The sequence below is a fragment of the Leptomonas pyrrhocoris genome, assembly GCF_001293395.1.
Source record: "Leptomonas pyrrhocoris isolate H10 chromosome Unknown, whole genome shotgun sequence".
In the NCBI taxonomy this organism is placed as follows: domain Eukaryota; phylum Euglenozoa; class Kinetoplastea; order Trypanosomatida; family Trypanosomatidae; genus Leptomonas; species Leptomonas pyrrhocoris.
The window spans coordinates 204589-217496 of NW_015438387.1; the positions used below are offsets into that span (position 1 = coordinate 204589).

The 12908-nt window shown below is 58.1% G+C and overlaps 4 protein-coding genes across 6 annotated transcripts; all 4 read right to left on the reverse strand.

Moving 5' to 3' along the window:
- Positions 1-402: 402 nt before the first annotated feature.
- On the reverse strand, positions 403-8460 carry ABB37_09422 (hypothetical protein; the record flags this gene model as incomplete). Its single annotated transcript, XM_015808880.1, has 1 exon — positions 403-8460. The coding sequence occupies exon 1, from the start codon at positions 6991-6993 to the stop codon at positions 403-405; it is 6591 nt and encodes a 2196-aa protein (XP_015652593.1). The 5' UTR covers positions 6994-8460.
- A 382-nt stretch (positions 8461-8842) lies between these two features.
- ABB37_09423 (putative mitochondrial hypothetical protein) lies at positions 8843-10588 on the reverse strand (the record flags this gene model as incomplete). Its single annotated transcript, XM_015808881.1, has 1 exon — positions 8843-10588. The coding sequence occupies exon 1, from the start codon at positions 10583-10585 to the stop codon at positions 8843-8845; it is 1743 nt and encodes a 580-aa protein (XP_015652594.1). The 5' UTR covers positions 10586-10588.
- A 443-nt stretch (positions 10589-11031) lies between these two features.
- ABB37_09424 (hypothetical protein) lies at positions 11032-11424 on the reverse strand (the record flags this gene model as incomplete). The annotated part of the gene is made up of 1 exon (XM_015808882.1): positions 11032-11424. Exon 1 carries the CDS (start codon positions 11371-11373, stop codon positions 11032-11034), a length of 342 nt encoding a protein of 113 aa, XP_015652595.1. The 5' UTR covers positions 11374-11424.
- Positions 11425-12068: 644 nt separating this feature from the next.
- ABB37_09425 (hypothetical protein) lies at positions 12069-12881 on the reverse strand (the record flags this gene model as incomplete). Of its 3 annotated transcripts, none has more annotated exons than XM_015808885.1 (1): positions 12069-12881. In XM_015808885.1, exon 1 carries the CDS (start codon positions 12759-12761, stop codon positions 12069-12071), a length of 693 nt encoding a protein of 230 aa, XP_015652598.1. In that variant the 5' UTR covers positions 12762-12881. The 3 variants fall into 3 exon arrangements, with proteins under 3 accessions (XP_015652598.1, XP_015652597.1, XP_015652596.1); XM_015808884.1 differs by having other exon boundaries at positions 12069-12872; XM_015808883.1 differs by having other exon boundaries at positions 12069-12844.
- Between the last annotated feature and the right edge of the window lie 27 nt (positions 12882-12908).

Here is a 12908-nt window from a genome sequence, read left to right on the forward strand (position 1 = left end):
AACAAAAACAAAAACACGAGTTACACGCTGTACATATTACTTGACGAAATACGATGCTGAGAAACACACCTATTTAACAAGAAGATAAAGAGAGGGAAAGGAAACTGCATCGCGGAAACGTGGTGATGAAGCAAAGCGCTTTGAAAATAGGCGCAAGCACAAGAAACAACCAAAAAGCACACATCAGATGCACATACATACATACATACAAATGCACACACAAGGGGAGCATCCACCACCTCAAGAGAAAAGATGTGCAGGAGTCTCTTAAGGCAAACGGAGAGAGCCAACGAGACGCACACAGAGGAAAACGAAACAACAACCGTTCAATGAAGCCTCAAAGAGAGATAGCCACGGAACCACAACAACAGCAATGCATGGTTTTGACGGACTACGAATCCATTAAGCGTATGGCGACCACTTCACCTCCTCCAGAGCGGAGAGCTTTGTTTGTTGTGAGTCGCAGCACCGGATGCCGCCGCCCTCGCCATGCAGGAGCCTCTTCCGCTCCCGCTTCTTCGCCTCGTAGAGAGTCCACAGATGCGGATACTCGTAGTTGCACATCAGATCACGTACTTCCTGCTCGCCGATGCCGGCAGGGTGCAACACATAGAGGTCCACCATCAAACTGCCTTTGCTGTATCGCACGTCCTGAATAGCAGAGTGCGGCACGTCCACTGCGGCAGAGGCGTCGGTGACAAAAGCGTCATGCATCGGCTCGTAGTGATGTGTCATGATGTACTCCCACGCAGAGCCGGGGAAGCCCAGTAGCACCATCGTCTTCCGCATCGCGCTTTCCTCGCGCGGCGCAGCAGTCGTCTGCTGCTGAGTCGACGAGCCGAGCGGCAGCGACAAGTTTGTGTGAGAAGCGGCGCCAGGCTGATATGGTGGCTGCTGCTGCGTGTACCCCGCCTCGTCGTTTAATTCCACCAACGGTTTCGAATTGACGGCGGCCGGCATGTGGACCTCAGGGCTCGGATCTGGTGGAAAGATCTTGCCGGACCCCGTGATAGTAGTCCGGGGTGTTTGCGTGAGAGGCACCGCTTCGGTTGACACATCCACCTGCGCGGCGACGCTGGTAGAGACGGGTTTTAACGGGCTGCTCTCGATCGTCTCGTTCATCGCATGCGTAAAGCTCACCTCTTCGTGTTCTTCTGCTTCTTCGGCCGCGACTGCAGGCAGCGGCGACGGCAGCCTGGCCGAGGCCGACGGAGGAACAGCGTTGTTCGCGTCTGCGTCCCTTTCCTCCACGCTCTTCCCCACGCTACGCCGTCTCGTGTCTTGCGTCTCCTCCTTCACCAGCACGTTCACCCCCGCACTCGCCCTCTCCGACGGCACGCTGGTGTAGGAGCACGCAATGTGCATCTGCGGATCCGCCGCATCGCCCGTGTTGGTCGTCCCCATCACGGACGTGTTCTCCCCCGGTCCATCCTCATCCTCCTCTGGCCGCGTAAACGTGGGCGTGGGGGTTGACATCGAGTCATGGAAGGCGTTCATTGGTGCGTCTGTCATCGCGTCCTCGTTGTCAATGTCGTGCGTCGTGGTGGTCGTGGGGGGGTGGCGGGCCTCCCCGACCACCGCCTCGCCGCTGGTGCACGCAGCCACGGCGTTGTCCGGCTTGTGCCGCGGGGCGTCAACACTCGTCCATTTCGATACGCCAGCACCGCTGCTGCCCGCTGCGGCGGCTGTGGTAGTGGTGATGGCAGGGGCCGTGGGCGTAGACAAAGAGGCGGCGGCGACGGCGGTTATGTTCGCACCTTTGCGCTGGAACATGGGCGGCGCATCGAGGTCATCTTGCAACTGTGACAGCTGCTCGGCTGACTCGGTGCTGAGCTCGGTCATGCCGGAGTAGCGATCCAGGTTGCTCAGCTTCGGGGGGGCGAGTCGCTGCTCCTTACCTGAGCTGCTGATGCTGCTGTCCGCGACGGTGACCGCGGCGAGTGTCAGCGTCGGCTTAGCGGTGCTGTGATGCACCGTGACGAAGTGCGCTTCGTTGCACGTCGCGTGTGCCGGCGCGGGCTCTTCCCCCTCAGGAGCAGCAGCTGATGAATGAACCTCTGTTTCTTCCTTTGGCTCCACGCCCAGTGCAGCGACGCCTTCCATTTTCGCGTCTTGTGGCTCTTGCACAAAAGTCGCGGTTGTGTGGTGCGTAGCAGTCATCTCCACTTCCCCCGTGTGTGCGGCCCCCTCAGGTGTCGGGGACCTAGCGGCTTCGCCAATTTCGCAGTGATTACTGTTCTCGCGATTGCTGCCCGGCTCCAACTCTGCCCACGCCTCGTCGTTTACATCCACTGCACCGAGAAGATCTAGCTCTTCACCCATCACTTCGTCTTTTGCGCTGGGCGCCACTTGGTGCTTCCGATTTGCGCCAGCCACCGCTGCCAAGACAGGTTGATCGGCAACGTCTTCCTCCTGATACGACGGCTCCTCAGAGGCCGCAACGGCCTCCCTGTGATCGGCCTCAGCAGACGCATCCTCGGGGTGGGAGCCAGCCGTGGTGTCAATAGTGGTGGCGGCCGCGACGATAGCATCAGCGAGGACGTCCCCCGGCTGGACGGCAGCATCGTCTAGAGGTAAGGCACCGACTTGTTCACTTTCTTCCTCACTGGCATCCTCCGTACCTACAGGTGTAGCATCAGTTGCCTCGACAGAGCCTCCTGCAGCGTTTTCTGGCACAGCACCATCATCCGCATCTTCGCTGTGATGCACAGTAGAGTCCTCCACCGTGATGTCCAGCAGGTGCCGCTGACCTCCTCCTGCCGCGTCGTCCTGATCATCCCTTTTCTCCTTTTCCACACCTTCTTCCACTTTGGCGGTCACGGCCTCTTTCTCCTGAATCTGCGCCTCCTCAGGAGCAGTAGCGGGTGCATCGTCGTTGACTTCCTCCGCTGGCTTAGCGGTGCCAGCTTCTTGCGCTGGAGCTGTGGTCTCGGCAACGGCAGCATTCACGTTATCCTTCACAGCTGGAGCCTCTGCAAGACTTTCGTTCTTCGCCTCTGTCATACTCTCCTTCCCGACAGCTGCAACATCACCTTCGCTCGCGTCCGCGGGTGTGTCAGCACGGCTGCCTTGTTTGTGCGCATTCCATGCAACAGCCGCAGCGCCAACGGCCGGAGTGTGTCGAGGGCTCACATGCTCTTCGAGCACTACGTCCTGGTAGGTGTCCGTTTGCTCGTCGCCATTGTATGTCGGCTCTTCCTCTTTCTCCTCCTCCACGTGCAGCAGCTTGTCCTCGACGTCGTTGCCTTCCAGCGGCGCGGCGTCTTCCCTCTTCTCTTCCTCTTCCATCAGTTGAAGCTCTGCCTCGTCGTCGATGATCGGCATTGCGTCAGTGGTGATCACGTGAGCTGCTGAGTGCAGAGCATCCGTTTCGGCTCGGCCAAGCTTCGCGTCATCAAATGAAGCGTCAACGGAAGCGGCAGGCGGCGTCGGATACGGCGGCGCAGCATCCACAGCGTTGTCATCGCCTTCATGATGAATATGCATGGGAGGTGGCACGATGGGCATCGGGACGTGCTCTTCCACCGCGGGTTTTCCTTCAGACACGCTGTCTTCTTTCCTCGCGGCAACTTCGGGCTGAGCGTCAGTGATGGCGATGGCCATCACCGCCTCCATCGTTGCCGTGTCCTCGGCGGGCGACACCAGCCGCTCCACTTCTTCAGCGGCGGTGGAGGCTACGTGTCCTCCCACACCGTCCTGTGCCGGTAAATCCGGCGGTGACGGCGGACAAAGTGTGGACTTCGCCGGGGGTGAGGAGGAAGAAGAGGAGGCGTTCTCTTGCCCCACCGCCGCCGCCACTTGCGCAGTCATCGTCGTCGTCGCACCAGTGGTGCTTGTAACCACCGTCTCCCCTTCATTTGGGGCCTGTTTCTCCTTCTTCACCTGCGCACCGTGCTCGCTAGAGAGGCAAGCGCTCTGCGACTTGCCGCACATGGCCTCCGCGGAGCGGCGCAGCAAAGCCCCGAGCGCGTCCGCGTGTGGCGAGGACGACGATGACGACGCCCCGGTGTGGCGCTGCAGCTGCGACGTGCTCGCGAAGGCGGTGATGCTGCCCGCGGCGGGCGGCACCCGCTGCGGGGAAAAGAACGACGCGTCGAAATACGGGTGCGAGGCGAGGCGGTAGGCCTGGTGCGGCGGGGGCGAGGAGCGCGGCGGGCTCGGGGCGAGTAGGCTGGTCTGCGAGGCCCCGCGGCTGGCACAGCTGTCCGTCAAACCGGTGTGCAGCCAGGAGGTGGAAGGTGGAGCGGGTTGCAGAGAGCTCACGGTGCTGCGCATGAGGAGCAGACCGTCGAAGTACTGTGGGTCGGGCCGCTTCTGCTGTAGCGATGGGGCCTGACGCGTTGGCGGGGGCGCTTGCGGCTGCACCATCGGCGGTGACGGGCGCAGGACACGCGATGCCGCGGCGGCGGCGACGGCACCCTCCACACGTCCTCCCGACACGTCCCAGGCGTCGCCGTATCGGTTGAAAGAGGCCGTCGGTGCCGTAGGTGGACGCGGCGCGGGGGTGCGCTGCAAAACGGCAGCGTGGTGCGGTGCGGAACTCAACCGCCCGCGCAGGACAGCAGGAGCGTTACAGAGGCGATGCAGCCTGCCGCTGACCGGGCAACGTGCATACAATTGTGGATCGACGACGGCAGCGGCAGCGCCGCCACCCATGCTGTTGTCGCCGTCGTCCTCTTCCTCTTCCCGCTGATCTTCCTCGTGAGGAACAAGTACGATGTCCCACACTTCGGCAGGTTTCTGTGTTATCTGCTGCTGTTGCTGTTGCTGCTCGTTGACTTCTTCCTGATGAGGTGGGTCGTAACGGTAGTAGTACCTCTCCCTCACAAACGCATCTTCTTCACTGTAGATGTCGTGGCTGTGCAGCCGGGCACCATCCCAGGGGAGAGCGTAGTCGTCCGCTGCCGCAACGTCGTGCTGATGCGGTTGTCGTCGTCGCTGCCGTTGCACCAGTTCCTTCTGCCTTATCATGGAGAGGGAAACGGGGGAGCTCTCGTCGACGTCGTTGTCGAACGGCAGCCGCCGGCAACGCGGTGGCCCACTGGGGTCGCGCGAGGGAGGACCACTGTGCTCGCCCGGCGTCACCCAATGCTGCGGCGGTTGACTTGCAGGAGTCGTGGACGTCATGGCCGGTGGTGAAAGGCTGGTAGGGTCTAGCTGCTGTGGGTAGAACTGGTGAAGCGATGGCTCCTGTGACACCGTGACGTCCGTGCTGGACACCACCATCACGACACGAATAAGTGCACTCGCAATGGCCAGCGTATCGGCGTCCAGCAGCACGTACTGGTTGAAGTCTTTATCGAAGTAGGAGTACACCTGCGGTACACACTGCAACTCCGCCACTGCGGTGTCCTCCACGGAAGAAAGAGCGACGCAGCGCAAGAACGACCGCGTCATCTCCCACGCCTCCTCCAAGGACGCGTCCGCCGGCAGCACAGGCGTGCGGCACCGAACAGAACGGACAACGCGCGTGTTTGCAGGAGACGGTGCCGTGGCAGCCGCGAGCATCGCCTCCGCCTCCTCCGCAGGCGAGGTATAGTGGCCAGCGAGAAACGCGAGTGTAACGTCCACGGTCCACCACGGCGCACGCGGCGGGCCCTCGAAGTCGTTGCTGTCCACCACTTCTTGCCCATCCTCCTCGTCGGAATGCGCGTTCCGCTGCGGTGCAGACGCAGACGCAGCGGTAGCTACATTCGGCTCGACCACTGCGTCCGCCGTCTTCCCCCAACACCTCGGCACCGCATTTGCGCAGATAGGTGGTGGGATGCGTCCTTCCTGGCTCGCAGATACACCGCCTTGGCGCGCATGACGAGAGGATGGTATGTTTTGTGAGGCGCCGCCGTGTTTTGCGAGATCGTGGGTCGACCCAGCAGAGACGTTGCCACCAGAACCCTCCTCCGCGTCCGTCATAATGCGGTCCTGTGTTAGCCCAGCATAGCGATTCCTCAGCTCCTGTGCGCCGCACGTACGTGGCGTCGCTGTAGCCGGCGATGGAAACGGTCGCAACGACACGGCCGTCTCCCCGCAGCGCCCACCGGCCCAACCCTCCGGCGAGCGACGAGCGGGCGTGCAATTTAACGGTGGCTGCGACTGCGGTGGTGTTGGCGCTACGGGGGCGCGGCGGGGTTGCCGTTGTGGCTGCCTTTGCTGCGGAGTGAACGAACCCTGCGCGAAGGTGCGAGCGCCGTCGCTGCATACGTTGCCCAAAGTGAGTCGGGTCGCCGCGGGGAGGACCCCGGCGGAGGCGCTGCCGCCATCCAGCACAGCAGGTGCAGATGCACGGTGGGCGGGTGCGCTGCTGGGGCGTTCCCGGTAGTTTCTACCACCGCTGCCGGTGCTGCGGCCGTGCCCAGTGTCCTGCAAACCTGCAACGGATGTCGTTACTGGTTCCACTGTGGTAGAAAGACGGACAGGGCCGGAGGCGACCGGGGAAGGCGCTGGAACCCCACCGCCAACGTTTTGAGAAGGTCGAGGGACGGTGGCGGATGAAGGGCGGGAGGCGCGAGGCAGGTACGCCGCGCGAGACCAAATATCGCCTTCCGTTGTGCCCGGCGCGTACCCACGACTTCGTGCCTCGTAGAGGAGATCAGCGCCGCTGCGGCCCGTGGCGCCGTACTGCGCCGCGGCGGAAACAGAAGAAGGAGAGCGACGCGGCGCCGCAGCAGCACCCATCGGCGGTCGCGCCGGCGGAGAGGGCTGAAAACACCGCCCATAGCCTCCAGCGTAGTCGTCGCCTTCGACTCCCTGCTCAGCTGCCGCTCGATAGGCAGTACGCTGCGGTGCGTTGATTTGCTGCCGTGACGGGAGGCCCGCGCGGCCGCTGCGTTCGTAGAAATCCATGGTGAAGTCGTCGCCGTTGCTGCTCGTATTTCCCCCTCGCGCTACGCCACCGCTGGTCGCAGAAGCAACGTAAAAATCCTCGCTGTCGTCGTAAACCGGCGTGCTGTGGGAACGCAGAAAGTACGCGTTGGCGGCGTCCGTGTTGAAGAACATCGTGGAGGTGTTTTTCTCTTTTCCTTTTCCCGAACGGGAACGACGATCTTTTGCAATACCAACAAAAATCAATAAACGAGTAAAAACAAGTGTTTATTTTTTCCCTTATTTCAATACCTTCCGTCTAATTTGCTGTGGGTAGAACAGTGTCACCGATCCGTTCCTTCCTTTTTTGTTTGCCTTACGGCAGTTCGACCTGCGTTGGATACCCTCCCAGAACAGATACTGCACGTGCGAGTTACCTGTACAATACGGAAAAAAAAAGCAGACAGAATTCACTTGTGTCACCGTGTGGGATTGTTTATACAGTGTGTCCCGGTACATACATATAGCTATAACGGGTGCTGTTGACTCTGTTGATAGGTGTAGCAAAGAAAGATAATTTTTAAAAACCGTTGATCCAAACATAGAGATAAAACGTGCGGAGAATGGCGTGAATAAGCGGACGTGCGCCGTGCAATAATAATCTCAGAGAGAGAATAATAATAATAATAATAGCACTAGGTCGCACAGGGCAGTACAGGTTAAGATTGCTGACAAGAACAACAGAGAAGAAAAAGAAAGGCGATGAAAACTTGAAACAAAAAAAAAATAGAGAAAACGTCTTCCTGTCTTGGTGGATGTACGTCTGGCGATCACCTCGCAGCAATCGATTTGATGCTGGGATCAAAGATAGAGACGTCCAACGCAAGAAAACGAGGAGAACGAACACGAGAAAGGATAGAAGGAAAAGGAAAAAGAGGAGAAAACTACAAAGCCAAAGCCACAAAGCATACCACAAATAAATATAAATATGTTTTACTGAACGAACGCTCCGAACCCTAAGGTTGATGTTTTACTCTTCTTCTTCGGGTTTCAAAAAAAGGGAAAAACCGGTGATAGTGTACTGCGATCTCGTGTTTCTCCTGTAGAGACTTAAATGTAGAGTCAGTTGTCCACCGTTGCGTACGGTTGTTGTCACTGCTGTGAAACTATTGGGAACGAAAGAAATAGAAAAGTACTAAATACAATAAGAAATCTTTTTAAAGCAAAACAAGAAAAAAACGATGTTCTATTTTCGTTCTCAAACAACAATAATAGTATGAGCAGGACCAGGCAACCACTGTGGAAAGCTCTCTACAAAAGCACGATTGCAAGTTCGGCTCCGAAAGGTCCGTACGCACTCGCCGCCAGCTTAAACGTCACGAGGTGCAAAGAGGGAGCGTAAGAAGTGGAAGGGGGAGACAGGCACTGCAACTCCACGGCAGTTTCAGTAGCGCACACCTCTCTTCTTTCTCAACAGATGAACGTCGTTTTCTTGTGAGAAAAAAAACGGCGGATGGAGATCCGTGAAGACGGACTCACTGACAAGCACAACGGAAACACTTTGTATGTGAGCGTGTGTGGGAAAGAGCCGTGTGTGCACTGAAATCAAGCAAACACAATGCTTTAACTTCTCCTGTTGAGGAACGCACTCAACAATCAAACTACGAAATGGTAAAACCAAAAAGAGAAAAAAATAGAAGTTGCGTAGAGGGGAAGTGAGGAAAAAGAATCGTAGTGGATTGGCGACACAACTTCTTGTGTTCAAAGTACCCGAAAGAGTCTTCGCTGATGTGGATGCTCCTCAACACGAAGAGGAACAGTAAGGGTGCGTAACTCAGCAGCAAACAGAAGAGGCCGATAACTTTGAGCGGCCAGACTGCTTCTTCCTATGTGCACCGCTTTTCAAACAGATTACTTTCTGTTGGTTTATTTTCATTAGAAAAAAAAGTGGCTGCCATTGTCGGCTCGTACTCCAACCACGGCGAGATGGCCTCATTACGAAAGGATGCCTCCACCCCCTTCTCTGATTGTCATTTACGGTGTCTCACGCATCGCCCCGCATGCGCTTCCCTGCGCCAAGTGTGCTTCGGCCGCGCCGCCCATTCACTTCGCGACCCGAGTGCTGTGTCGTGCGGGTCGTCATCTCTCGCTCTGCCCGCTCGCGGCGACGGCGCAGAAAAGCCTCAACGCGACTCCAAATCGCCTCCGCCAGCGCCCCGTACCGCGCGAAGCCCTCCACCGCCAGCCGAAACCCCTCGTCGGACTCACCCAGCCAAAAGCGCTGTTTCTCCTCGAGCGTATTGCGAGTGCACGATGTGCTTCGTGGAGCCCCCGTATGAGCGTCGGACGGCGCGTTGTTCTGCTCAAACGGCGAAACGCGCGGTGACGCAGAGTCCAACGACTCCAACAGACGTCGTTGCGCCTCTCTCGACGACTCTTTCGTCGGCCCGAAAGGTGTTCCTGTCGAGGCGGCGGTCGGTGACCATACATCCGTCCACAAAACGTAGAGGGGTGGCTTCGCCAAGTACATCGTCTCCAGCAGCCTCGTTTGACAGCCGCGATGGCACGCGGCAGAGTTGGCCGCGCCAACGATCTCCTCCATGCAGCGTAATAAAATGAAGAGGCTGGCGCAGTGGGGGGCGCCGTGCACCAGCATGATCGCGCCGCCATCCGCCACGTACGTGAGCGCTGCTTTGAGCTGCGGGACAAGCAGAGTAAACCACGGCAGCACCGGTACAGAGAAGTTGCGGGGAGAGACGCCAGCCGCCGGCAGAGCTGCTACAGTGGTGGTCGGGAGAGACGCAGAAACATTGGGTGGGTTTACCGCATCGATGCTGGGTGCGGGGCTCGAGACACACTCTTCCACCTCCTTGGCCCATCGTTGCCGCTGCCCGTGATCCAGCACCGCGCCGCCGTTCACAAAATGAAACATTGGCAAGGCTGGCGACGCTGTCTGGAAGATATCCACTGACAGCACAGCCGCAGCGGTGACCGTGTCTGGCGCTTGAGGTGTGCGGTCATGCACCGTTGCGTTGTGAGAAGCCAGTTGGGCGTAGGCGGCAGATCGATGCCAGCTCGCGGGCGGCTGTGTGACGTCGCCATCCAATAACAAGTAGTCATGCCGGCGGTGGTCCTCTCCAAGCAGCGCAGGATCGACTTCAATGCCGCCGCTGGCGCTTGCGAGGGTGACACCCACGCCACGCCACTTTAAATCCTCCAGCAGGTACTTCGATACCCCGCCAGGCGCGCACCCCAAGTCAAGGAAAAGCGGAGGTTCGGCTGAACGCGGAGACCGCCTAAAGAAGCAGCTCGCGGCGAGCTGGGTGACGCTACGGGCGTGCTGCCGGTAACGCTCCGCGAGGACGACAACGTCCGCGTCAACAAAGGACGTGGTGCCACCCGCGGCTGCTGTGGGAGATGTGACAGCGCAAGTCGAGGCAGCGGAAGCGGATGTGACGGCTTCAACACCAGCTGGGCCCGTAGCAGTCCTCCTCTCTGTCGTCGAAGCGTCGGTGCTTTTCATGGTCCCATGGGTCGACGAAGACTGCGCAGCGGGTGCCTGCCGGCGCGCATACCAGGCATCCAGCGCACTCGACCTCCACCCCCGCTCCCGTTCCTCTTGCAAAGCTCGAAAGACGACGGAGCGCTCGCAAAGATAGGAGCGCCAGCGTGCGGCGCTGCTCCACAGAGAAGCTTCAACGCCCTCTGCAGGGTCAACATTGGCTGCTGTGCGTGGTGTGTCCGTCGTCGTCGTCTCTGTCAATATTACATTTTCTTTTGCTTCCATTTCTGGTGTTTGAGGGGTACGATGAAGAAGCAGAGAGAGCAGAAAAAGGCGAAGATGCTAACGTCGCCTTGCATAGGCTACTGCGTCCTGGACAGGGGGGAGGGAGAGAGGCATTCGCGGGAGGAACAATACCATGTGAAGGATTTACGCTGCATCACCCCCTACCACACAATACACAAACACAAATCGCCACCACGCCCAAAATAAAATGCGGGAGGGGAAAAACGGTCTATTTTCCATTTTATTTTGCTCTTTTGAAGTGCACAGACAGAGGCACAAGACCCTGAAACTCGCACTAAGGCACACGAGATCAACGATACAAGTCCGTACATGTGAAGAAGAGGGAGAAAAACACTAGAGTCAACACGCAACGAGCAAATCCCTCCCTCGCCATCGACGGCCGCGGGCGGATGCCGAAGCAGCTTTGTCAGCCTTTTAAAGACCTCTCAGTTGGCGGCGGGGTTCTTCTTGTCGTGCTCTAAGTTGTACACATACATCTGCTTCAGCACGCGGTCGGTGCACTGACCGAAAGCGACGTTCTCCTTGAAGCAGTCCGAGGCCCACCTCTCTCCTGCGCTTTTCTGGCACTTGACGCCGGCGTCGTACTCCTTCTTGCAGAACAGCTGAGCGATGCCTTCCAAATACGCAGATTTCTGCCGTTGGCAGACGAAGTTAATGTCGTCGTTGATGCGTGACTGCAGACACTGCTCCAGGGCGAGGCGCTGTTCATCGTATTCGACCGCAAAACGATCGGCAAGTCTGTTGAACTCCTTGCTGTTACGAGACATGGCTGCTTTCGTCGCGGTGGATGTGGCTCGCCGTAAGTTCCTCCGTGTTTCTGGGGAAGTGGCGCATTAGATTGTTTTAGCAGAAGAAGGAAAGTAAGAAAACAGAAGAAGATGGAGGCACAAGGGATGAGGAGGAGCCACATGCATCACCGAATTCGAGCTCTACTGCAAAGACCTTGTTCCGTTTCATTCCATTGCGATGCCACATAGCACACACGATCCAACGGATCCAAACGGTGATTCCGAAGCCTGCGGAACCGAGGAGAGACACAACTACCATAAGCAGGTGAGTGATTTTGGCATTATGAAAAAACAAAACAAGCAAAGGGCAAGGCGTTGGCTCAATACCACATCGATGCATACGACCCTCGTCGAAGAAAAGCACGTAGGCGGCGACATCGTTCGATACTCTTTTCTTTTTCATTGCCAGTACACAACCTTGATCGGGAAGTATGTGCGCGGCCGCACTTTTATCACCACTTAGAGAGTTCCAACAAGCGTACTCGAGTACGATGCACAGCGTTAGATTAACCGCAAAAACAGAAGAAAATGTTCACTATTAAACTGCGAGGAGGTGACGTGCCCGCCCGCCATGAAACAGAGGAGGGAGGACGGCGCACATCTCCACCCAGGTCATTAAGTGATGCTTGAAAAACAACGGTGAGCCAAAAAAGAAGAAGAAGGGGCCGACGTCCTCAGTGAGAGCCTGCCGTGCTGCGACGCTCAAGGAACATGCGCACCCCAGTCGTCCCCACCAAACGACCCGACAACACCGCACGCGCGTGCAGCGCACTCCCCTCATCCGCAAAGGACACCAAAAGCTTGTGCCGTGTTTGGCCTTCATAAAAGTTCTTCGCGTCGCCCTCCTCTGCTTCACTGTCGTTGTCCGCGTCGCGAATCGGCGACGGCGCGGCACCGCCACCAGCAGGCAGGAGCTCATCTGGTGTGTCGATAAAGGACAGAAACCCAGGGATCCCACTCAGCGCGCGCTCCGCCAACATCTGCGACGCCGCCGGGACGAGAAAGCAGTCTACCAGGCACGCCTCCGGGCTGCACTCTAACGCGCTCACCGGGACGTACTGCACCTTCCACCGCCGGCCGTAGACCTTGCGGTTCTGCAGCTGGCGGTACAGCAGGTGCGCCGTGGCTTTGTTCGCCACCTCGACGCACATCGTGGCGTTTCCAATCTCCTCCACAAGATTTACGTTCTTTGCAATGTTCTTGTGCTGCGCGGGTGGGAGCAGGCGACGCACGGTGTGGTTGTACACCTTGTTGAAGTTGGTAGGCAGGTTGTGCAGCAGCACGGAGCCGTGATAGATGACGGGGTTCTTGACAGACTCCTTCGTCGGGGCGGCGCTCTTTGCCGACTGCTTCTTTGCAAAGGACATGGGAAGGCAGATAAATGATTTCCTTTATTCCTTCTTGGATACTCGTTACTATTGGAGAGTAGTCGATTCGAACGCCGTGACGCTGAAACGATGCGAGAGAGCAGGAGACCCTGGAAAGTCTGCGTAGCAAGTGAGGAAGATAGGAAG